The sequence below is a fragment of the Aotus nancymaae genome, unplaced genomic scaffold, assembly GCF_030222135.1.
Source record: "Aotus nancymaae isolate 86718 unplaced genomic scaffold, 86718_ANA_hifiasm-v0.15.2.pri h1tg000018l, whole genome shotgun sequence".
NCBI classification, from domain to species: domain Eukaryota; kingdom Metazoa; phylum Chordata; class Mammalia; order Primates; family Aotidae; genus Aotus; species Aotus nancymaae.
In genome coordinates, this window is record NW_026988430.1 from 15,805,812 (window position 1) to 15,828,617 (window position 22,806).

The following is a 22,806-nucleotide window of genomic DNA, read 5'->3' on the forward strand; positions in this document are numbered from 1 at the left end:
TTAGAGTTTGACAGCATAACCTATGATCCCTACAGGAGGCAAGCGCAATGCCAAGTATAAAGTCAGACACAAACAAATTTTATTTGTGAGATATAGCTCAAATTTTTCCTTAAGATTTTCAAGAAGGTATTATTTGTAAGTTTCAGATATATTCAGTATTTTATATTTTCCTTAATGCTATACATATCATATTTATTATATTTATATTACATAAAGGAATGTTAAAAAAAATTAAAAATGTTCTCCCCAAGCCCTTTACAGACACAGACAAATCCCTTCCACATTACTCTACGACACTAATACTGTCATTTTTTTCTCAGCATACTGTGACACAAAAAAATGTTGAAAAGTACTCTCTGATAATGCCTTTGCTACTAAAAAATATTCAGCCTTTTTTTACTGCAGGCAAGTGAAATGGGCAGGGGGACAGGCAATGGTGTGCTGGGTAAAGGGAACAACTTTGGCAAAAGCAAATAGGTGGGAGAGCAAGGAAATTCCTAAAACTACAGGAATGTTGGCACGAAAGAGAGGACTTCCTATCGCTTTAAGTTGTTGAAAGCACATTGCTTAATTTTGCAGGGCTGCAGAGAAAGAATCAACAGGTAAAAACTCTCACAAAATGAAAATACATATTTGTATTTTATTTATATGATTTAACATGTGAAATATGCGAAAGTGATGCAAGGCAAGCCTGAATGGTATGCCCAGCAAAGCCAAAAAGAAGTTCCGAGGGAAGCCAGGTATCCTGGCTGCCCAGACACGGCCTTTATCCACCAGCTTGAATCTTTCTTTCAGATCATCTTCTCAAATTATCCATAGGAGATTTATCCACATACTCAATAAGAAAAATATTTCTAATTATATCCAACCATTCTTAATATGAATGGGAATTATGTGGGGACGCTAGATTGCCAAGAGGTATTTTGCCAAACAATTCCTTTTGACTTAAGAAAGAAGAGGCAGCTGCATTGTTTCCATAGCTATCCATATAAAAGAGCCCTTGGAATGAGGCTGACTCGTCCTGCTTTAAAAAGCTCCAAGGTAAGTGGGAGCAGGACGGTCTTTCAAGAGGGACACTAGTTACACCGCCCAGTGTAAGCAGCAGCTGCTAGTTCTGGTACTGCTCTTTCTGGAACTCCACATTTTACCTCTCTAAATTTTGTTACTTTCTGTTTACAATAGCAAGTAATGCCATAAATGGATTTTTTTTCCCCTCTTTTTGGTCAACTAATCAAGTGCTTTTCCCTTTTCTTTTATAGAACTGTCTCACTCCCAGGCTACGTCTTCTCATTTGCTAACAAGGTAAGCAGTTCCTAGAGGACAATGCAAGAGGCTCTGGGATGGATTTATGCCACTTAGCAACCTTTCAGAGAGTGCTTGTCTCAGTAAATACCTTCTAACAACCGTAGTTCAGGAAAGGGGCTAGAAAGGGAGGGCTGTCCTTTCAGAACAATGCACACATCCTCATTTATGGCTCAAGCATCGGTGGGATGACATTTGAGCAAGGGAATCGCTTTTAATAAATATATTGTCTGTACAGGAAAAATAGAGTCTACCCTCAGGTTCCCTTGCTAAAAATCTCAAATTTGATAAAAATGTATCCTGCTGTTAGAATTCACTTAGTAAACATCACATCCAACAAATTAAAAAGGAAGTAAGTAGGACAATGCTTCTTTTAAACTTTTAATAGCCTTTGCAAAAAGTTGCCTTACACAATGCTGAGTGCTACAGCATTTTTGTTATATATAATAGAGGTATTAATCTACCCTACCACTATGTACTGCATTTCTAAAGGGAGAGACTGGGAGAGATGATACAAATGAATTTCAAGTAATTTGATCACGTAATGACTGCAGTAGCATTCTTTGCCAAACCTTTCATTCTACTGATACCACTGGCAACCTGCAGATAACACAGAATGGAGCAAACAGGGCCTGCATGCTTCAAAGGAAAATTTGGAATAGCAAAGGGAGCCCTTCAGTGTAGAAGAATAAGGTTAATGTTTGCTACTGTTTTTATCCTTAATTAGTTTAAATAGGTTAAACTGATTATCTGTATTTAATATGCAAAAAAAACTATGTTAGAGAAGCTATACTAAGCACCCAACCAAAAGAAAAAAGGTAAACAAAATTGTAATCTCCCATAAACCACTGAACTTGAACAAATCTGGCTGAACAGGTAAAGGAGGAAATAAAGTTCTCTTACATTACATTCAAGACATGGAATTTTGTGACATGATAATTCATGACATCTTATATATATAAATGGTAGCCTCAACAATTTCAAATTACTTTCTCAGTCATCATTTAAATCTTTTTTTCAAAATATCTTCATCATATATTGTAAGTTGTGAATTAAGAAAGGCAGAACTTATAATCCCTATTCTAAAGATGGAGTCACTTAGGCTCAAAAAAAATTAAGTGACGTACCCAAGGTCACAAGCTACTTGACAAGCATTGATTTGTCAAGTCCCGACTTGAATCAGGACTGTAACTCAGTTCCTGATGAGAATGTGAGTCTTGGAGGATGAAAGAAGATAACGGATGCAAAGCCCTGAGTACGGTATTGGGTACACAGAGACCACCTGATGCATTTTCATTCTTGTGATTATGTTTATCTCAGTAACTACAGCCTGGTGAACACAGGAGACCTGCCTAGTGAAATTTCCAACTGGGCCCATGAAATACAACAAATATTAAGATTTACTGGTATACATGGCAATCCAGACTCTCTAATGTGAAAAGTTTTATCTCCTTTAGGACCTTTGAGTTCAGCAGCCATGAGTTCAGACTCAGAAATGGCTGTTTTTGGGGAGGCTGCTCCTTACCTCCGAAAGTCTGAAAAGGAGCGCATTGAGGCCCAGAATAGGCCCTTTGATGCCAAAACATCTGTCTTTGTGGCGGAGCCCAAAGAATCCTTTGTCAAAGGGACCATCCAGAGCAGAGAAGCAGGAAAAGTGACGGTGAAGACTGAAGCAGGAGCAGTGAGTAGAATCCCAGGAGCGTGCCACATTTTATTGATTTTTTTGTTTGTTTGATCACTCAATTAATGTAAATGGTTATCTTTCCTGTTTACCAGACTCTGACAGTGAAGGATGATCAGGTTTATCCCATGAACCCCCCCAAATACGACAAGATCGAGGACATGGCCATGATGACTCACCTGCATGAGCCTGCTGTGCTGTACAACCTCAAAGAGCGCTACGCAGCCTGGATGATCTATGTGAGTGGCCCCTACCAGTGCTCTTTATAATCATCCTCATGTACTCTACCATCCCGCTTCTTCCACTGAGCATAAATAGGTCACAAGTAGTGACCCATTTCACTTTCATCATAGCATAAGTAGTTAAAAGGCTTCATTATTGCTATTGTAAAGCACAGCTCAACAGCCAGCTCTACCTTGTTTTCCCATTCAAAGCTGGGGAAGGACACTCTCCATGTTGACTGGGTTGGCCATGAAACTCTTCAACAGGCATTTGAGCAGCTACTGCTTATTTTTCAATCACATGCCGTCTTCCCCATTCCTCCTCCCCATTCCAGCTGCAGAATCATCCAGAGTGAAAAAATAAACATGTCTTAACACTTTAAATTTTTTAAATTTTTAATTTTTTTTTTTTTTTTGAGACAGAGTCTTGCTCTATTTCCCAGGCTGGAGTGCAGTGGTACGATCTCAGCTCACTACAACCTCTGCCTCCTGCGATTCTTACGCCTCAGCCTCCAGAGTAGCTGGGATCACAGGCAGGTGCTATCATGCCTGGCTAATTTTTTTTTTTTTTTTTTTGTATTTTTTTTTTTTAGTAGAGACAGGGTTTCATCATGCTGCCCAGGCTGGTCTCGAACTCCAGCGCTCAAACAATCTACCTGCCTTGGCCTCCAAAAGTGCTGGGATTACAGGTGTGTGCCATCACACCTGGCCTAGAATGCTTTAAAAAAAAAATTTTTTTTTTCACTCATTTTCACTCCCCTAAAATAACAGCAATTTCTATCTGTGTGTTCTGGTCCCTTCTATCTGCAATGCCACTTCCTCGATGAAACCCTTCCCACTTCCCCAAGCAGTCAGATATTCCATCCTTTTGTTTCAGTTCCTGCAGTAACACTGACCACGTTTCTCCTTGATCATTCATTTACATGACTGTCTCCTACATAGACTGGGGATTCCTCCAGGGACATCATCTCATTTATCTGATTTCATTTTTACTGTCTGGCAAAGGCCTGCAGATAATACACATGCAGTAAATATTTTTAAATTGAATTTATTATGTTACATTCATATTTTTGCATAGTTTAGCCAGTGCTGATAGTTAGGCAACATCTATGCAAATGTACCTAGTATTGATGGTCAGCATCCAGTCTAACTGGTTGGTGCCTGTCTTGAACCAAATAAAATCCCCTGTTGTAATCATCATGTATATGTATCATTTTGTGTTCTGTTTCCTCATAACTTAAAAATATTTTGTAAATATTTTCCAAGTGTTGCTGTATACATTCATGTTTACTTTTTAAAATGCCTGCATCATATTCTCTTAAAAGATTTACCATAGTTCACCTAACCATTCCCTTACTGTTAGGCACTTAGCTTATGTCCACATTTATGTTCTCATATATTTGAATTGTCTTCATGCTGCAAAGAAAATATATACTCATTTCCATAAAGGTTTCATATCCTAATTTTTGTTTTTTTGAGGTGGAGTCTTGTACTGTCACTGGGGCTGGAGTGCAGTGGCACAATCTCTGCTCACTGCAATCTCCGCCTCCCCAGTTCAAGCAATTCTCCTGCCTCAGCCTCCTGAGTAGTTGGGATTACAGGTGCCAACCACCACGCCTGGCTAATTTTTTAGCTTTTTTTTTTTTTTTTTTGAGACGGAGTCTTGCTCTGTTGCCAGGCTGGAGTGCAGTGGCGCAATCTCGGCTCACTGCAACCTCCGCCTCCTGGGTTCAAGTGATTCTTCCGCCTCAGCCTCCTGAGTAGCTAGAACCACAGGCGCGTGCCATCATGCCCAGCTAATTTTTGTATTTTTAGTAGAGACGGGGTTTCACCATGTTGGCCAGGCTGGTCTTGAACTCCTGATCTCGTGATTCTCCTGCCTCGGCCTTCCAAAGTGCTGGGATTACAGGCGTAAGCCACTGTGTGTGGCCATTTTTAAAAACATGTATTTCTTCTTCTGCTATGTAAAAATCATTGTAAAAAGCCCTGAGGGCAGCAAGCAATAAGAAATCTGAATTGTAGTCACTTCCCTAGGATTCTGCTATCACATTGTTGAAGCTGCCAACTAGTTTTCATGCTGATACATTGAAGAAATAAAACTACTCATTTAAAGTGCTCCTTTTTGTTAAAATTCAATTAATTTCCAGATAAGCCTGGGCAACAAAGTGAGTCTTTATTTCTACAAAAAGTATCTACAAAATTAGCTGGGCATGGTGATGCATGCCTGTAGTCCCAGCTTCTTGGGAAGATGAGGTGGGAGGATTGCTTGAGCCCAGGAGGTCGAGGCTGCAGTGAGCTGAGGTAACACCACTGCACTCCAGCCTGGGTGACAGAGCAAGACTCTGTCTCAAAAATGACATTCAATTAATAAGTTAATTGCACAAATAACAGGAAAGGTCTTTGGGTGCTTATTCTATTTTTTCCTTTTCATAGACCTACTCGGGCCTCTTCTGTGTCACTGTCAACCCCTACAAGTGGCTGCCGGTGTATAACCCCGAGGTGGTGGGTGCCTACAGAGGCAAAAAGCGCCAGGAGGCCCCACCCCACATCTTCTCCATCTCTGACAACGCCTATCAGTTCATGCTGACTGGTGAGTGAGCCAAATGCTTTGCAAGTGCATAAACCTTTTAGAACAGAACCATAGGAGAAAGAGACTCTAGGCAATCTCAACACATTCTTTGAGCTCATCCCTTTTAGTCGAGGCTGGTGTACTTATGAAGGAGAAGGTCCAGGAAAGGGAGAAAGGCTGATTTGTAATCCTTAATATTACATAATTGCTAATGATCTCTTAAATTTTAAAAAGAGGCTGGCCATAGTTAGTTAATATACTTTTGAATGACTCAGAAACTCAAATAAATATAAGTAAAAATACAACCATTTCTGTGTGTATGTGTATATACACGTACACTCATGCACACATAATCACACATAGAAACTGTGTCTCCATTACTATGAACCAAAAAACAGAAGATTAAAACTTGTCTCTGTGGTTTCAGCCTCAGCATACTAAATTGTGACAGATAAAGGTCTCTCTATATTAAGGATGGCACAATGCTATTGTCCTTTGCCCAGAACCAACCTGAACAGGCTCCAGATTTAAGGTATATTTGGTATTAAGACAGTTACATGTTGAATCTGCTTCCTACAATATCGTCTTGGCTAGATCAATCTAAAGTACTTGTGGCACCTTGGAAGGGGCTTGGAGAATTCCTGTTCAGAGAGTAAAACATCAAAACAAAATTTTACCTCTTCCTAAAAATATGATTAAAGATATATTTCTAAAGCTATCACCTTTACTATACTTACTCCTCGCACGCTAAAAATATCTCTAATGCTCATTCTTCATTACTTCTTGCACCCACAATTTATATATGTCCCTAACTTAAATCATCATTTAAACCTAACCAAAGAGCCAAGTCTACTTTTGGTGTTTATTTAGTGATAGAGCATTAAAAAGAAAAAGTGTGGTGCTTCAGGAATACACAGCCATGTGGTCATCACTTATAAACATCACTTTCAAACATTTTCCTTCATCATATAATTTTTTTTCTTCAAATGAAATATTTGTTGGAAGATTTGAACATAAACTGATAAAAGTGGTGGTGTTCTGTTGAAATGGGTGCATGTGTGCTAAAGCTGGGGAGGGAGAAAGTGGTAGGCTTAGAGCCTGCCAAGCCCTAAAGATTGCAAAGGTCAGACTGAATAATACTGAGTTCATTCCACTTTACTTTACTTATCATTTACAAATATGTAGGAAAACAGTATTAAATATCTATAATTTATTTTGCAGACCGAGAGAATCAGTCAATCCTGATCACGTAAGTAGATATTATGCTTTCTTTACATGGCTGTGATAGCTGCTAGCTTTCAGACCACACCTGATTTGAGTTTTGATTTGACAGCGGAGAATCTGGTGCAGGGAAGACTGTGAACACCAAGCGTGTCATCCAGTACTTTGCAACAATTGCAGTTACTGGAGAGAAGAAGAAGGAAGAATCTGCTTCTGGCAAAATGCAGGTGAGTCTGATTGTCACAGTCAAAATCTGTCGGGACTCTCAGGTAGGAAATTCCCAAGCCCCGGATGCAAGGACTGCTCTTGCCTTTGCAGGGGACTCTGGAAGATCAAATCATCAGTGCCAACCCCCTACTGGAGGCCTTTGGCAATGCCAAGACCGTGAGGAATGACAACTCCTCTCGCTTTGTAAGTCTCTTGGACACGCTAATAGATACTGTTCACTGGTCAGAATTTTTGAGATGTTTGTAAATATATTCTCTGAATCTTTTTCATTCCCATTATACTACCTCATTGGTTTTTCCTTTTCCTCTGAGCATGTAATAACACGGATCAAAGCTTCATCTTGAAGGATATGTGACCTTTTTCCTGAGTTCTTTCTTATCTTTCATGATCTACAATTATTCACTATTTTAAAATTTTTATTTTTAATTTATAAATAATTGTATTTATAAAATAAAATGTGATGTTTTGATATATGTTATGTGTACATTACAGAATGATTAACATGCTAATTAACATATCCATTACTTCACATACTTAATAAATATTTACAATTTTTAAATCAAAGATAAAACTCTTCTACTTATAAAATAGGAGATACACCTTTTTCTACCTGATACAAATAGTCTCTTAATTGATTTAATATTAAAGTACGAGCATCAAATGTTTTGAATTTCTCAAAGATTTGATATTATATAAAAACAAGGTAGCAATATTAGTTTTTATTTCAAGGGTAAATTCATCAGAATCCACTTTGGCACTACAGGAAAACTAGCATCTGCTGATATTGAAACATGTAAGTGTTCAGATCTGTTTAAAATCATTTCTGATTCTTATGATCTAAAAAACTGACCAAAAATCAAATTCACATGTCAAATGAATTGTTACACTTTTCTTATTTGTTACTTGTTTCCTTCCAGATCTGTTAGAGAAGTCTAGAGTTACTTTCCAGCTTAAGGCTGAGAGAAGTTATCATATTTTTTATCAGATTACATCGAACAAGAAACCAGAACTAATTGGTAAGAAATGTCATAATTCGTTTTCAGAATTACTGCATCTGTACCTATTAATACATAGTCCAACCTAGTATTCTATGACTGAATTTTGGAAAGTTTATATGTCATTTTGTTTTTTAAAATAGCTTTGTGAGTTTGGTAAAAATTTACATGTGCTCATTAGAAAAATTCAAAGGAAAGTGGGCAAGCGCGGTGGCTCATGCCTGTAATCCCACCCAGCACTTTGGGAGGCTGAGGCGGGCAGATCATGAGGTCAAGAGGTTGAGACCAGTCTGGCCAACATAGTGAAACACTGTCTCTACTAAAAATACAAAAATTAGCTGAGTGTGGTGGTGCACACCTATAATCCCAGCAAGGCAGAAGGCTGACGCAGGAAAATCATTTGAACCTGGGAGGCAGAGGTTGCAGTGAGCTGAGATTGCACCACTGTACTCCAGCCTGGCGACAGAGCAAAACTCTGTCTTAAAAAAAAAAAATTCAAAGGAAAGCAAAAGGAAAACTGAAAAGAACATCTCTAACTGCTACCACTGTGAAATAGCCACCATGAACTCACTTGGATAAATATCACTCTAATCATTTTCTATATACATATCTCTACCTAAAGATATGTACATACAATTTTCATAAATGAAATCAGTTACATGCTCTCCTGTAATCTACATTTTTGCTGAGCAATTACATATCATAGCTATTTCCATGTCACTAAATATATCTCCACATTATTATTTCTAATAGTTGCATAGTGTTCTATTCTAAATAAGCATAATTTACTTAACCATACCCTCTTTACAGATAGTGATTATTTCCAGTTCTGGATTGCATATAGTGAACACTATAGTGACCCAACTTTTCCCATTATGTGATTTTTCTCTTTGGATTACAGTAGTTTTCTTTGTTTGTTTGTTTTAGTGTGTTGAGATGGAGTCTTGCTCTGTTGCCCAGGCCAGAGTGCAATGGCGTGATCTTGGCTCACTGCAACCTCTGCCTCCTGGGTTCAAGTGATTCTCCCTGCCTCAGCCTCCTGAGTAGCTGGGATTACAGGCATGCACCACCACATCTGGCTAATTTTTGTATTTTTAGTAGAGATGGGGTTTCACCATGATGTCCAGGCTGGTTTTGAACTCCTGACCTCAGGTGATCCGAACGCCTCAACCTCCCAAAGTGCTGGGATTACAGGCATGAGCCACTGCACTTGACCAGTTTTGTTTTGTTTTTTTTTTCAAATAAGGATTTATAAGAGCACCATGACATCAACTTCAAGTATTTGCGACGGTGCCTAATACCCTTTAAATGCCTCTTCAGTGCCCATCAGTCATCAACTAAGCATCATATAGTGCCTCACAATTTGTCTAAAAATCTCTTGCCTTAATGAAGAAGATAATTATGCTTATCTTTGCTCTGTTTCTTGTACTTAGAAATGCTTCTGATTACTACGAACCCATATGATTACCCATTTGTCAGTCAAGGGGAGATCAGTGTGGCCAGCATCGATGATCAGGAAGAACTGATGGCCACAGATGTAAGTAGAACACAAGACTATTGGAATTATCATGGTGGGTCAGAGTAATGGTGATCCAGATCAATATTCAGTGTCTAGTAGAAATGGCAAAGGAAGATTCAAGGATGCACATGGACATGCCCCTTGGAGTCAAATGAAAAGAGCATGATGTGCCCCTATAGCATTTTACTTATCCTTTACATTCTTCTAAAGATCTATCACTTCTGAATTTCTAAACTAATTTTTCTTTTTTTTTGCAATTGACTTGCATTAGATCCCTACCATCTCTCAAAATAACAAGTTCCTTAGATTTACTATACTTATTCTCTGTTCTAAGTTCACTTTTTGCATCTTCAGAAGGTATGCTCCTATAATTCTAATGCTCTGTGCTGGCCTCTGGTTGACCAAGTTTCTATATACCCAATCTGAGGGGTTCCTTGTCTCCATTTGTACTGCTAGTTTCCTCAGGCCAGCAATGGGAAAATGGACTATTAACAGTGAGTGTGTGGGTCACAACCTAACAGCTATCCTATTGGTTATTTTGACAGAGTGCTATTGATATTTTGGGCTTCACCAATGAAGAAAAGGTCTCCATTTACAAGCTCACGGGGGCTGTGATGCATTATGGGAACTTGAAATTTAAGCAAAAGCAGCGTGAGGAGCAGGCAGAGCCAGATGGCACTGAAGGTACCAACTAAGTCACCCATATGACTTTGCATTTGTTTGAAAATCACACTTGTTATCCATAAATTTTCCTAGGGAAGGTAAATTCACTTTTAAGAATTACAGTATCTGTATACCTAAATACTATGCCATGGGAAGCATGAACACTAGATAGATGTTTCCTATAATTTCTGAAGTTCTTTAGGGCAAACCACCCCATAATCAAAAATTTGAACTTAGTGAAAAAATCAGTAAGGATACTCAGAAAGATATATTTAAAACACTGCATAATATAATTGTAGTTTAAAAGTATTTTTAAGGAAGTGGGTTTCTTTGAGCCATAATAACATTGTTCTATTCTTTTTTCTTTTTAGTTGCTGACAAGGCAGCCTATCTCCAGAGTCTGAACTCTGCGGATCTGCTCAAAGCCCTCTGCTACCCTAGGGTCAAGGTTGGCAATGAGTATGTCACCAAAGGCCAGACTGTAGAGCAGGTAAGTGCAGAATTCAAATTAACTGCTGGGGATGAAAGCATTTTCACAGGCCTCTAACAACTCTGAGAGTTATATCTTTGTCTTTTAAGGTGACCAACGCGGTGGGCGCTCTGGCCAAAGCCGTCTACGAGAAGATGTTCCTGTGGATGGTCACCCGCATCAACCAGCAGCTGGACACCAAGCAGCCCAGGCAGTACTTCATCGGGGTCTTGGACATTGCTGGTTTTGAGATTTTTGATGTGAGTTGATAGCTGGCTGATGAGAGGATTTTACAGTAAGGCAATGGAAATATCTATATGAAGGAATTAGTGAAGACTATGAACTTTTCTTACCACTGTCAAAATTATTTTAAGCCTTAGAAGAGAGTAACTGGGCAGTTATTGTAGTACCAATTCCACTTCTATAAGAAACAACAATATACTTAATAAGGACTCCTCAACTTGCTATATGATCCAAAAGGAGTTCTGAATTAGCTTAGTGAAATGGGATTGGAGGTCTATAATCCCAGCACTTTGGGAGGCCAAGGCGGGTGGATCACAAGGTCAAGAGATCAAGACCATCCTGGTCAACAAGGTGAAATCCCGTCTCTACTAAAAATACAAAAATTAGCTGGGCATGGTGGTGCATGCCTGTAATCCCAGCTACTCAGGAGGCTGAGACAGGAGAATTGCTTGAACCCAGGAGGTGGAGGTTGCGGTGAGCCGAGGTCGCGCCATTGCACTCCAGTCTGGGTAACAACAGCGAAACTCCGCCTCAAAAAAAAAGAAATACTTAGAGACAATAAGAGCTGAGAAACGTTAATAATTTAGAGTCAGCATTAACAAATGCAATTAGCTTTTAAGACTCATTAGTATGATATCAAATAAAAATTCATATTTGATTATGAAATATATTTTTCTTGATTATAGTTTTCAAGAAGTTTAAACTTTTTTCTAATTATACAAGCAAAACTTGGCCATTGCAGAGGATATAGAAGGTCCCAAGGAAAAAGATTCCACATAATTCTACTCTTTATATATAATATTAACATTTTGATGAATTTAAAAATATACAAATGTATATTATCATACTGTATATAATACTTGGCATCTTGATTTTTTTTCATTTCACCTTAAAGAATAACGGGGGGGGAGGCAATTATAGTTCACTTGCATGCTGACCATGTGACTATCATGCAAGATAGACTCCTCCCAGCCAGCTTCTCATGGGTTGCAAGTTGGCCCCTAAGTGAGTCAACAGAAAACTGTAAACCTTCTAGAAAGTGTCGAAGATAATGGGAATAAACACAGGATGATTAAGTAGGTACTCAGGAAAATACCTGAATAAACTTAAGCAAACGCAGAAAAAGAATTAAATTGCAGCACAAAAATAGTAGATTCCACATGCCCTCAAACTTCCATATTTTTCATCTTTTATTTCAAAGTCTCTTCAATCCAGTGATTTTAACATCTATAATATAAAGGCTCTCGACACATATTTTTTATATGGAAAACTTCTGTAAAATGCTCAATTTGCTTAAGAGAGAAGTAAACACATCTATTTATTTAGTTCAACAGCCTGGAGCAGCTGTGCATCAACTTCACCAACGAGAAACTGCAACAGTTTTTCAACCACCACATGTTCGTGCTGGAGCAGGAGGAGTACAAGAAGGAAGGCATCGAGTGGACGTTTATTGACTTCGGGATGGACCTGGCTGCCTGCATCGAGCTCATCGAGAAGGTTGGTTTTGCATTTCAGAAACCATATTTGGTGGCAACTGTATTATTCACTGCTTCTCATTTTAATTCCATAGCAGAGAAAAGAATAAATAGAAGTACGATTTTGTGTTGTGGTCTGCTTTTTAGCCCATGGGCATCTTCTCCATCCTGGAAGAGGAGTGCATGTTCCCCAAGGCAACAGACACCTCCTTCAAGAACAAGCTGTATGAACAGCATCTGGGCAAGTCTGCCAACTTCCAGAAGCCCAAGGTAGTCAAAGGCAAGGCCGAGGCCCACTTCTCTCTGATTCACTATGCTGGCACTGTGGACTACAACATTACTGGCTGGCTGGATAAAAACAAGGACCCCCTGAATGAGACCGTGGTTGGGCTGTACCAGAAGTCTGCAATGAAAACTCTAGCTAACCTCTTCTCTGGCGCTCAAACTGCTGAAGCAGGTGATGCTCAAATGTTAATAATACCCTCTATGTATTACAACATGCGATGTTAGATTGAAGCTAGTCATCTCTTAGGCCTGGCAGAAGGGTTGCAGACCAAACCCCTGGTTCCTCCAAGTATTGAATAGGCAGGCTGCCTTGTAAGTACACATTTGCGACTCACTCCACTATTGACAGGAGCCCAATTGCAGAGTCAGAGAGGAATTATCAGGCTCTCAACCAATGAAGAGCCTCAGCTTCTACGATTCTCTCCTACTTCTTCCACATCTGCAGGATACACAGTATCTGAGAATATAAATCTGAGACAGCAGAGTGGCAAACTTCTGCCTCACAATATTAACTTCTATTGATGATTTTTAAAGTTAGTGCTCCTGACGTCCTAATATTAGGGTATCCCTCTCTGTACAATCAGGTGAATATCCCTGGCCTCATTTCCCACTGGAGAAAAAATCACAGATAAGTGGATGCAAACTTAGTTGAAAACTAAGGTTCATTCGGGCTCAAACAGAGAGGCCAGTTGAGTAGGAAAAAAGCTCCACTTGATGAACACAGAAATCAGCAAATAGACAAGAGGTAGCCCCGCCAATTCAAAACTATATTTCTTTTCTTCCTCTTTCTTCAGAGGCAAGTGGAGGGGCCAAGAAAGGTGGTAAGAAGAAGGGCTCTTCTTTCCAGACCGTGTCTGCCCTTTTCAGAGTAAGGAAGAAATAGTTTTTGACATTCTCCAGTTGCTTTGGGAATCTGTTGTTGTTGCTGTTGTTGTTTTTAACCTGAGTCTGTTTTTCTGAATTTCTATTTTTGTTCTAAGGATATATTTATCTATTCATCTGCATATCACATTATATTCATTAAAATTAATTTATAATATGCTTTGAAATCTTGCTGGGCAAAATTTCCCTCATTGTCTTTTCTTTTTTTAAATTTATTTTTTATTTCAATAGGTTTTGGGGGAACAGGTGGTGTCTGGTTACACACACAAGTTCTTTAGCGGTGATTTCTGTGACATTGGGGCACCCATCACCAGAGCATGTACACTGTATCCAATGTGTAAAACGTGCTTTTAAAAGTACAAGATCATTCCCTGAGTAAATGATTGATAGTAGCTAGTGACTCTGTTGATCTAACTTTGGAAAGAAGGGATTTAAATTACTCAGAAATTATTAGTTCACTTTTCATTGCTAAGTCAAATAATGAGAAATATTTTACAGAGATTTTATAGACCATAATACTCTGCCATTCATAATCTAGCTGAGCTATAAGAAAGAGGAATGACATGAACTCAGAGAGACTAAAAGATATCAGTATGGCTAATAAACTCATAATATGGTATCCTTGCTCTTAATTGAGTCAATTTCAATTATAATTGATAGGATTGCTCCCCTATGATAATCTCTTTCCCCTAAAAATTGATAGAGCTAGAAAAGGGAAGCTATATGGTAAGGAAAAAGTCCACATGTGGTGCAGGCTTCCATTTCCTTATTGGCAAACTATGGAATTTAGAAGAAAGAGCAATCATCTAGCATGGGAAGGCAATGGTCTTGTAAATATAGGTGTGTGGCCAGGGACCAGGGTAGGAAGAAGGATGGTGTTGGTATAAACTGAAAAGAGGAACATGCCAGATGCTTTCTATGTGTAACTCCTAGAAACCCAAGTGCAGAAAGATCTACTGAGGAGGAAAATATATCTCAGGAGAAGCATTCAAGGTGTTGCCTTATAAGAACGCAGTCCATACTGGTATTCAACTCAGCTATGTTGATTTTATAGACACCAATAACTGCTCATATCCATGTCTAGAGTATAAGATGACACGATTTCTCCTGATTTTACAGGAGAATTTGAACAAGCTGATGACCAACCTCAGGAGTACCCATCCTCACTTTGTGAGGTGCATCATCCCCAATGAGACTAAAACTCCTGGTAAGAAGTTCTATAATAAAAGTGCAATGACTGCTACACCTCCTTTTTAACAGCTCTACAGTGAAATAAATATGTATTTTTAGGTGCCATGGAGCATGAACTTGTCCTGCACCAGCTGAGGTGTAATGGTGTGTTGGAAGGCATCCGCATCTGTAGGAAAGGATTTCCAAGCAGAATCCTTTACGCAGACTTCAAACAAAGGTCAGTTTCTACTGAATATAGTGTATCCTAAAGCTTAATATGAACAAATTTAATGCAAGCAAAACAATTTAGTGAAACATATGCCTCTACTTGTTAGTTTTGTCAAAAAAAGAAGTTAAAAAAAATCACGAGTCTCAAGTCTCAGTTTGTTTGTTTTTTGAGACAAAGTCTTGCTCTGTTGCCTAGGCTAGAGTGCAGTGGTGCGATCTCAGCTCACTGTAACCTCTGCCTCCCAGGTTCAAGCGATTTTCCTGCCTCAGCCTCCCCAGTAGCTGGGATTACAGGCATGTGCCACCATGCCCGGCTAATTTTTGTATTTTTAGGAGAGATGGGGTTTCACCATTTTGGCCAGCCTGGTCTCGAACTCCTGACCTCAGGTGATCCACCCGCCTCAGCCTCCCAAAGTGCTGGGATTACAGGCCTGAGCCACCATACCCAGATTCAAACAGTTTTACAATATAAAAATACATCATTTTAAGCACTTTGTAGAATTTTCATTGAATTTACCAGGCTCTTGGCTTAGCTTAGAGATGTACACGTTAACTCCAATCATGATAAGAATGACCTTTTTGAGCACTTAATATATTTAGATTACCTTGTTTAATCCTTATAAAAACACAGTAGAAGTAGGTACTAGTAAGACATCATTTTATAGATGAATAAGCTGAGGCTCAGGGAGATGAAGGTACTTGCCCAAAGTCATACTTAAAAAGTGGTTGAGTTAGAAACTCTTTCATACAAACATAGCTACTCATTTTCTGTCAATCCCTTTGGTATTATTTACGTTTGTTTTTTCCTCTCACATATTAGATTCCCAGTGTTTCCCAGAGGCAGAGGGAACAGGTCACAATGACTGCTCCTCAGGTCCTTTTCCTCCTCTCTAGATAAGCTTATCTTGAGAATCAAAGAAAAGGCAGAGGTGGGGAAGGACTTGGGTAGCAGCTGCCAGAAGCTGATCTCTCCTAGTGAGTGCCACCTGGGTCAGGTGGCACTGACAGAGAATTCCAGGGCTCAAGATCCAAAGCACGTCTAAGTTTGACTTGAGGTGATTAGGATAGTTCCCAATACGTAAAGTGTACTCTCTACCAAATTCTTCAATGAAAGTAGCTCTCTTGGATTCAGGGCCTTAAAAAGCAAATGCATCTAGTAAAGGTAACACATTACATTTTATTGGTTAGCCACACCACAATGTGAATGAGATTACAGAAACTTTTCCTAAGGACAGGATCTGATGAGATGAAAGGAAAGTTGCAACTGTGAGGAAAAGGAAAAGGGAGTAAAAATTGGTCGCCAATTTTCGTATTCATATAAACAATGTTCTCCATGTGAACAAAGAATAATAATTTTTTTAAGTTCTTGTTTAAAAAAAATGAATCATTTAACATTTAGCTACTATTTGTGTCATCAGTAAACTAGTTCTTAAAAGCTGTATATACTTTAACAGATACAAGGTATTAAATGCAAGTGCTATCCCTGAAGGACAATTCATTGATAGCAAGAAGGCTTCTGAGAAGCTCCTTGGGTCCATTGACATTGATCACACCCAGTATAAATTTGGGCACACCAAGGTAATATTCTGTAAATCCTACCTGATGCTGTTCCTGTCCCTTTGAACTTTATATAAATTTTCTGATCTGAAATTCTTCCCACACATAGGTCTTTTTCAAAGCTGGTCTTCTGGGGCTCCTAGAGGAGATGCGAGATGACAAGCTGGCCCAGCTGATGACTCGAACCCAGGCCAGGTGCAGAGGGTTCTTGGCAAGAGTGGAGTACCAGAAGATGGTGGAAAGAAGGTATAAAAATACACATTTATTCACATATTCTGTCTTCAAAAACATATCTGAAATGGCTTACAGTTAAGACTCAGCTTATGATGAGGACACTAAAGAAGGAATGAATAGGAGCCCTATAATGAAGTGGGAATATCCATGTACCAGAAAACTTAAGGAAGGAACCACCATCTGATCATATGGGTAAAAACTTGAGAAGCATAAAATGTGTGTCATTCTTATCTAACAAGATAAATTACACCAGTGAGTAAGCAGAAGCAAACTTTTGCTCTAGCGCTTGTTTCTAATATGAAGTTACTGGAAAGATCATTAGATAAGGGACTTGAACTGTAGAACAAACAGTACACTCAAGAGTGGTTTTACACAGGATGCAGAGACAACTTTTTCCCTCTGATCACTTATTTATCAAACTATCATGATTTAAAATAATAGGGGCCATTTATCTGTGAAAGACTTTTTGCAGTAAGTTAACACAATGTCATCAGGGAATGTAGCTTTCGGGTGATCTAATTAGATGCAAAGACAGCATTCAAAGACTATGGAGCCAGGTGTCTCAAAGTACAAGATGTATGTGACCAGGACCATTTCTCCATGGTGAGAAAGGCATTTTACATTGCCACCTATAAATCTACACATATACATATGCGTATGTAGATATATAAATAATTTACATGAAGCAAATTTTATTTTTACCACTTGTAATTATACTAATATTTTAGACTATACTCTATTTCATTAAAAATAATAAATTTTGGTCATAATCCATGATATATATATTTGGGCAATTGTCTATTTATAGGGTAATGAGTTGTAAAAATCGTTCAGATGAAAACAAAAGTGGTATTAGAGAATAGAATGCAAAATTCACACAACGTTAACATATAAAGCCAGAGATTTTCAAAGAAATACTGAGTTAAAATCTCATGCCCCACATATTCCTAAAGAGCCGTGTTCCCCCTTCACTACCCTTAGTGGTGTTTTCCTAGCAACATCTGAGAAGCACTGATGTACAGCAAGGCTTCCCAAAGGGTGCTCCTTGGACTTGCAACATCAGCGTTTCTTGCAAACTTGTTAAAAATGCCAATTTTCAGTCCCACCCTAGATCCTCTGAGTCTGAATCTGTGGAGGTGAGGTTCAGGAGTCAGTATTTTAATAAGCCCTTCAGGCGATTTTTTCTTGTTTCTTTCTTTTTCTTTTTTTTTTTTTTGAGATGGCATTTCACTCTTGTTGCCCAGGCTGGAGTACAATGGCGCAATCTCGGCTCATTGCAACATCCACCTCCTGGGTTTAAGCGATTCTCCTGCCTCAGCCTCCTGAGCAGCTGGGATTACCAAGCCACCATGCCTGGCTAATTTTGTATTTTTAGTAGAGACAGGGTTTCTCCATGTAGTTCAGGCTGATCTCAAACTTCCAACCTCAGGTGATCCACCCGCCTTGGCCTCCCACAGTGCTGGGATTACAGGCATGGGCCACCATGCCCAGTCCCTTCAGGTGATTCTTATGCATACCAAAGTTTGAGAAGCAGCGATGCAGAGAAATGAGTGATCTTAGCAAGACCTTGACCATCATCCCAAAATAGAATTTCTTTTATCTGCGTGTTAGAAAGTAGAATAGGAACAAGATGGAGCAGAACATCCAACTCTCACTGCCAAGGTTTCATATCATTTCATCAACTACACAATACTAAATTGCATCAATTAAATTTCAGGGAGGCCATTTTCTGTATCCAGTACAATATCAGAGCCTTCATGAACGTCAAGCACTGGCCCTGGATGAAACTCTTCTTTAAGATCAAGCCTCTGCTGAAGAGTGCAGAAACTGAGAAGGAGATGGCCACCATGAAGGAAGAATTTCAGAAAACTAAAGACGAACTTGCCAAGTCAGAGGCAAAAAGGAAGGAACTTGAAGAAAAGATGGTGACGCTGTTGAAAGAAAAAAATGACTTGCAGCTCCAAGTTCAGGCTGTGAGTTGGAATATCATCCTTAGTATCACTAACAGGATGCAGGTGCTAGAACTTTGGCCACTGTGGGCCATGAGTTGGGTAATCACATGGGAGACACTCATTGGAGGGAAAGCTTAAAGCACTCCAATGGTAAGAAAAGGTCCAAACATTCTTCCATTGCCCAATAACCCCCAAGAAACCAGCACCAGGGCAGTGAGGCAGAAGTGTCCCTCATCTTCCATTGCACACAATTTCATCAAACCACAAGATTTTTGACTTTTTTCCTTTAAATACAGTCCTTAAAATGATTTTAATATGACACAATCCCAAATAAAATATTAAGGGGAGGATATTATGGAGAGAGTAATATTTTTCTGAAACTTCCTTGAACTTCTGGGTGTCCATGGTTCTTAAATTATAATAGGAACAGCTGACACATGACAGTACTCTACATCAAATTTTACTGAATTACTGTGTGATATTGATCTCAAAAACTCAGACTCCCTCTTTCCAATCTGTCTCCACCATCAGCATCTCGTCACATCACAACCGCCTTGCAACTAAGTTGTTCAGCCTACTTCGCAATTCTCTCTTCTTCCATCCAGCCTGCTCACTGCCCTCTCCTGAACCAATCATTTTAGAACTGCTTCCATCAACTAGAGACTATAATTTATAAGACTATGTTTTATTTGGGATTAACTGAATTGGTCTGCTTTACTTATCACAAAGTCATACTTCTTTTTCCTGTTAAGACTGGTCTCTCTGTCAATTTTGAGCAGTAATAACTCTTTCTTCTAGATTACAGAAGGAAAGAGAGCCCTTCAAATCTATCCTATATTCTCTTCTGTTGATCCCAGAGATTTATGCAGAATCTGTACTACATCACTGTATTTACTCTATGGCTATACACAGCACCCTGGATTCTTTGATGCATTCAAAGGCTGATATAGAGGATTACTGATGAGTATATATTCCAATGTCTCTTTCATTTCCTGCCTGCCCTGATCCCCTTAATTGGAAACAGCAGGTTGCCAGGAATTTCTTGATTACTTTATATTTCAACTTGAATTTAATACATCATAATCAGAAGCATCCACCAGTACTACAAAAAAAAAAAAAAAAATTCAGTAGCAGCTGTATCTTGAATTTGTCCTGCTAGAATGCTTCCCCACACCCCTCCTGCTCCTCTCCACAATAAGTTGATTTCTGCAAAATCAAATCCTACCCTTCTCTCAAGGCCCAAATCAAACACCAATTCTTTCATGAAACCATCTCTGATCCAATTTCTCTGATCTGTTATGTCACTAATTGCTTTACACATTAACGGTAGCTTTTGGGAAACAGGTTTCCTAATCTACTGTAGAATACATTATTTTAGGGGAACAGGACAACTGATACATTTTGGCTTACCCACATGTGGAAAATGTATTGCACACAGTAGGGTGGTTTATGAAACAAAAATTTGTGAAGGCGTAAATAAATGAATAGAGGAAATTCAAAAGATCAGATAGAGAAACATACACTCTTATCATTGTAAAGTATTTCATTCTTTGTTTCCAATTTGATCTTGTTTCCAACTCAAGGAAGCTGAAGGCTTGGCTGATGCAGAGGAAAGGTGTGACCAGCTGATCAAAACCAAAATCCAGCTGGAGGCCAAAATCAAAGAGGTGACTGAGAGAGCTGAGGATGAGGAAGAGATCAATGCTGAGCTGACAGCCAAGAAGAGGAAACTGGAGGATGAATGTTCAGAGCTCAAGAAAGACATTGATGACCTTGAGCTGACACTGGCCAAGGTTGAGAAGGAGAAACATGCCACAGAGAACAAGGTATCAATCACATTCTATAATCCTATATTGAGGTTCTGCCACCCAGCTAAGCTGCTTTATAGTAACTAAGCTGCTTTCTTCACCTTTATAGGTGAAAAACCTCACAGAAGAGATGGCCGGTCTGGATGAAACCATCGCTAAGCTGACCAAGGAGAAGAAGGCTCTCCAGGAGGCTCACCAGCAGACCCTGGATGACCTGCAGGCAGAGGAGGACAAAGTCAACACCCTGACCAAAGCTAAAATCAAGCTTGAACAGCAAGTGGATGATGTAAGTCTAGTATCATCAAGGAAATTATTTTCTTCTAAAGGAAGATGAGCATTCCTTCTGATTCAACATTATTTGTATTAGCTCGAAGGGTCCTTGGAGCAAGAAAAGAAACTTCGCATGGACCTAGAAAGGGCTAAGAGGAAACTTGAGGGTGACTTGAAGTTGGCCCAAGAGTCCATAATGGACATTGAAAATGAGAAACAACAACTTGATGAAAAGCTCAAAAAGTAAGTAAGAAAGAATTGCTTACGGATTTGCTTCCAACATTAGATATGGACTAAACTGTTGTCCTTTGCTACTTTTCTAAAAGGAAAGAGTTTGAAATCAGCAATCTGCAAAGCAAGATTGAAGATGAACAGGCACTTGGTATTCAATTGCAGAAGAAAATTAAAGAATTGCAAGTAAGTACATGATTTTCATCAGTCTGGCTCAGAGGCATAGTTATGACACAAAGAAGCTGAGTTTGTATTTTCACTATTCCCAGGCCCGCATTGAGGAGCTGGAGGAGGAAATTGAGGCGGAGCGGGCCTCCCGGGCCAAAGCAGAAAAGCAGCGCTCTGACCTCTCTCGGGAACTGGAGGAGATCAGTGAGAGGCTGGAAGAAGCCGGTGGGGCCACTTCAGCCCAGATTGAGATGAACAAGAAGCGGGAGGCTGAGTTCCAGAAAATGCGCAGGGACCTGGAGGAGGCCACCCTACAGCATGAAGCCACGGCGGCCACCCTGAGGAAGAAGCACGCAGACAGTGTGGCCGAGCTTGGGGAGCAGATTGACAACCTGCAGCGGGTGAAGCAGAAGCTGGAGAAGGAGAAGAGTGAGATGAAGATGGAGATTGATGACCTTGCTAGTAATGTAGAAACGATCTCCAAAGCCAAGGTAGTACAAATTCTGGGACACTGTTATTGACAATAATGCATTATGGACACATCACAGTTTGCACGGGGCACTTTTTACACATTAAGTCATTTGTTAATTGCAGTAATTCAGGGAAGTAAGCACAAAAAACTTAGTATTTTTATTATTTCCATTTAACAAATAAAGGAGCAGAAATGCAAAGAGACTAACACTTTGACCCATCACCCCATTAACAAATGACAACACTAGCAATTGAACACAGACCATCTGTGTTCTCCAAGTCTCCAGTTAGAGAACAAAGGTCTCCAATAATTCCAAGTACCCAATAAGGAAAGATTCATCATACATAAAGGCAGTGAAGTATTTTGGAACATGCTTTTAGAAAATGTACAATATACAATTCTAACAAAATCTTAAAATTAGAACATAACCTTAAAATGTTTATATTAATATTGAACAGAGCTTCATGATTAGCTTTCATAAAATATAAGAAAAATTCTTATGCATTACATTACATATAATTTTGTTTATTTTATAAATTAAGATATTGTATTTAATATATAAATATATATACATTTATATATTATGATACTGTATTTTGTATTTCAGGGAGGAGTTATAGCAACTGCAAAGGTGATTATTATTAGCTTAAAAGGTCTCTGTTTCCTTCTTTTACTTTTTCTTATACAGGGAAACCTAGAGAAAATGTGCCGGACTCTAGAGGACCAAGTGAGTGAACTGAAATCAAAGGAAGAGGAGCAGCAGCGGCTGATCAATGACCTCACGACGCAGAGGGGACGCCTGCAGACTGAATCTGGTAATTCTCTCCAGTTCTGTGGTGCTTCAGGGTGAAGATGATGTGGTTAAGAGCAAATGATTTGGTGATGTGGGAGCCTAATAAAAGCAGCTGAGAACATGTATGATTACTGAAGGGCTCAGATAGCTCACCTGACCTATGTGCAAGG

The 22,806-nt window shown here is 39.2% G+C and overlaps 1 protein-coding gene across 1 annotated transcript in view; it reads left to right on the plus strand.

Moving 5' to 3' along the window:
- Positions 1-985: 985 nt before the first annotated feature.
- Positions 986-22,806, plus strand: part of LOC105717719 (myosin-2) — a 28,184-nt gene continuing 6,363 nt past the window's right edge. Inside the window, exons 1-28 of the mRNA XM_012453071.2 lie at positions 986-1,041; positions 1,260-1,302; positions 2,760-2,983; positions 3,079-3,222; positions 5,638-5,794; positions 6,995-7,022; positions 7,107-7,221; positions 7,313-7,405; positions 7,952-8,015; positions 8,140-8,238; positions 9,651-9,754; positions 10,282-10,420; positions 10,771-10,889; positions 10,979-11,128; positions 12,438-12,608; positions 12,734-13,043; positions 13,666-13,739; positions 14,873-14,960; positions 15,044-15,161; positions 16,606-16,729; positions 16,818-16,954; positions 18,660-18,915; positions 20,478-20,720; positions 20,812-20,988; positions 21,070-21,215; positions 21,299-21,389; positions 21,473-21,862; positions 22,532-22,658. Coding sequence (XP_012308494.2) covers positions 2,780-2,983; positions 3,079-3,222; positions 5,638-5,794; positions 6,995-7,022; positions 7,107-7,221; positions 7,313-7,405; positions 7,952-8,015; positions 8,140-8,238; positions 9,651-9,754; positions 10,282-10,420; positions 10,771-10,889; positions 10,979-11,128; positions 12,438-12,608; positions 12,734-13,043; positions 13,666-13,739; positions 14,873-14,960; positions 15,044-15,161; positions 16,606-16,729; positions 16,818-16,954; positions 18,660-18,915; positions 20,478-20,720; positions 20,812-20,988; positions 21,070-21,215; positions 21,299-21,389; positions 21,473-21,862; positions 22,532-22,658 — 3,868 coding nt within the window. The 5' untranslated portion in view covers positions 986-1,041; positions 1,260-1,302; positions 2,760-2,779. The remainder of the gene's footprint in view (positions 1,042-1,259; positions 1,303-2,759; positions 2,984-3,078; positions 3,223-5,637; positions 5,795-6,994; positions 7,023-7,106; positions 7,222-7,312; positions 7,406-7,951; positions 8,016-8,139; positions 8,239-9,650; positions 9,755-10,281; positions 10,421-10,770; positions 10,890-10,978; positions 11,129-12,437; positions 12,609-12,733; positions 13,044-13,665; positions 13,740-14,872; positions 14,961-15,043; positions 15,162-16,605; positions 16,730-16,817; positions 16,955-18,659; positions 18,916-20,477; positions 20,721-20,811; positions 20,989-21,069; positions 21,216-21,298; positions 21,390-21,472; positions 21,863-22,531; positions 22,659-22,806) is intronic.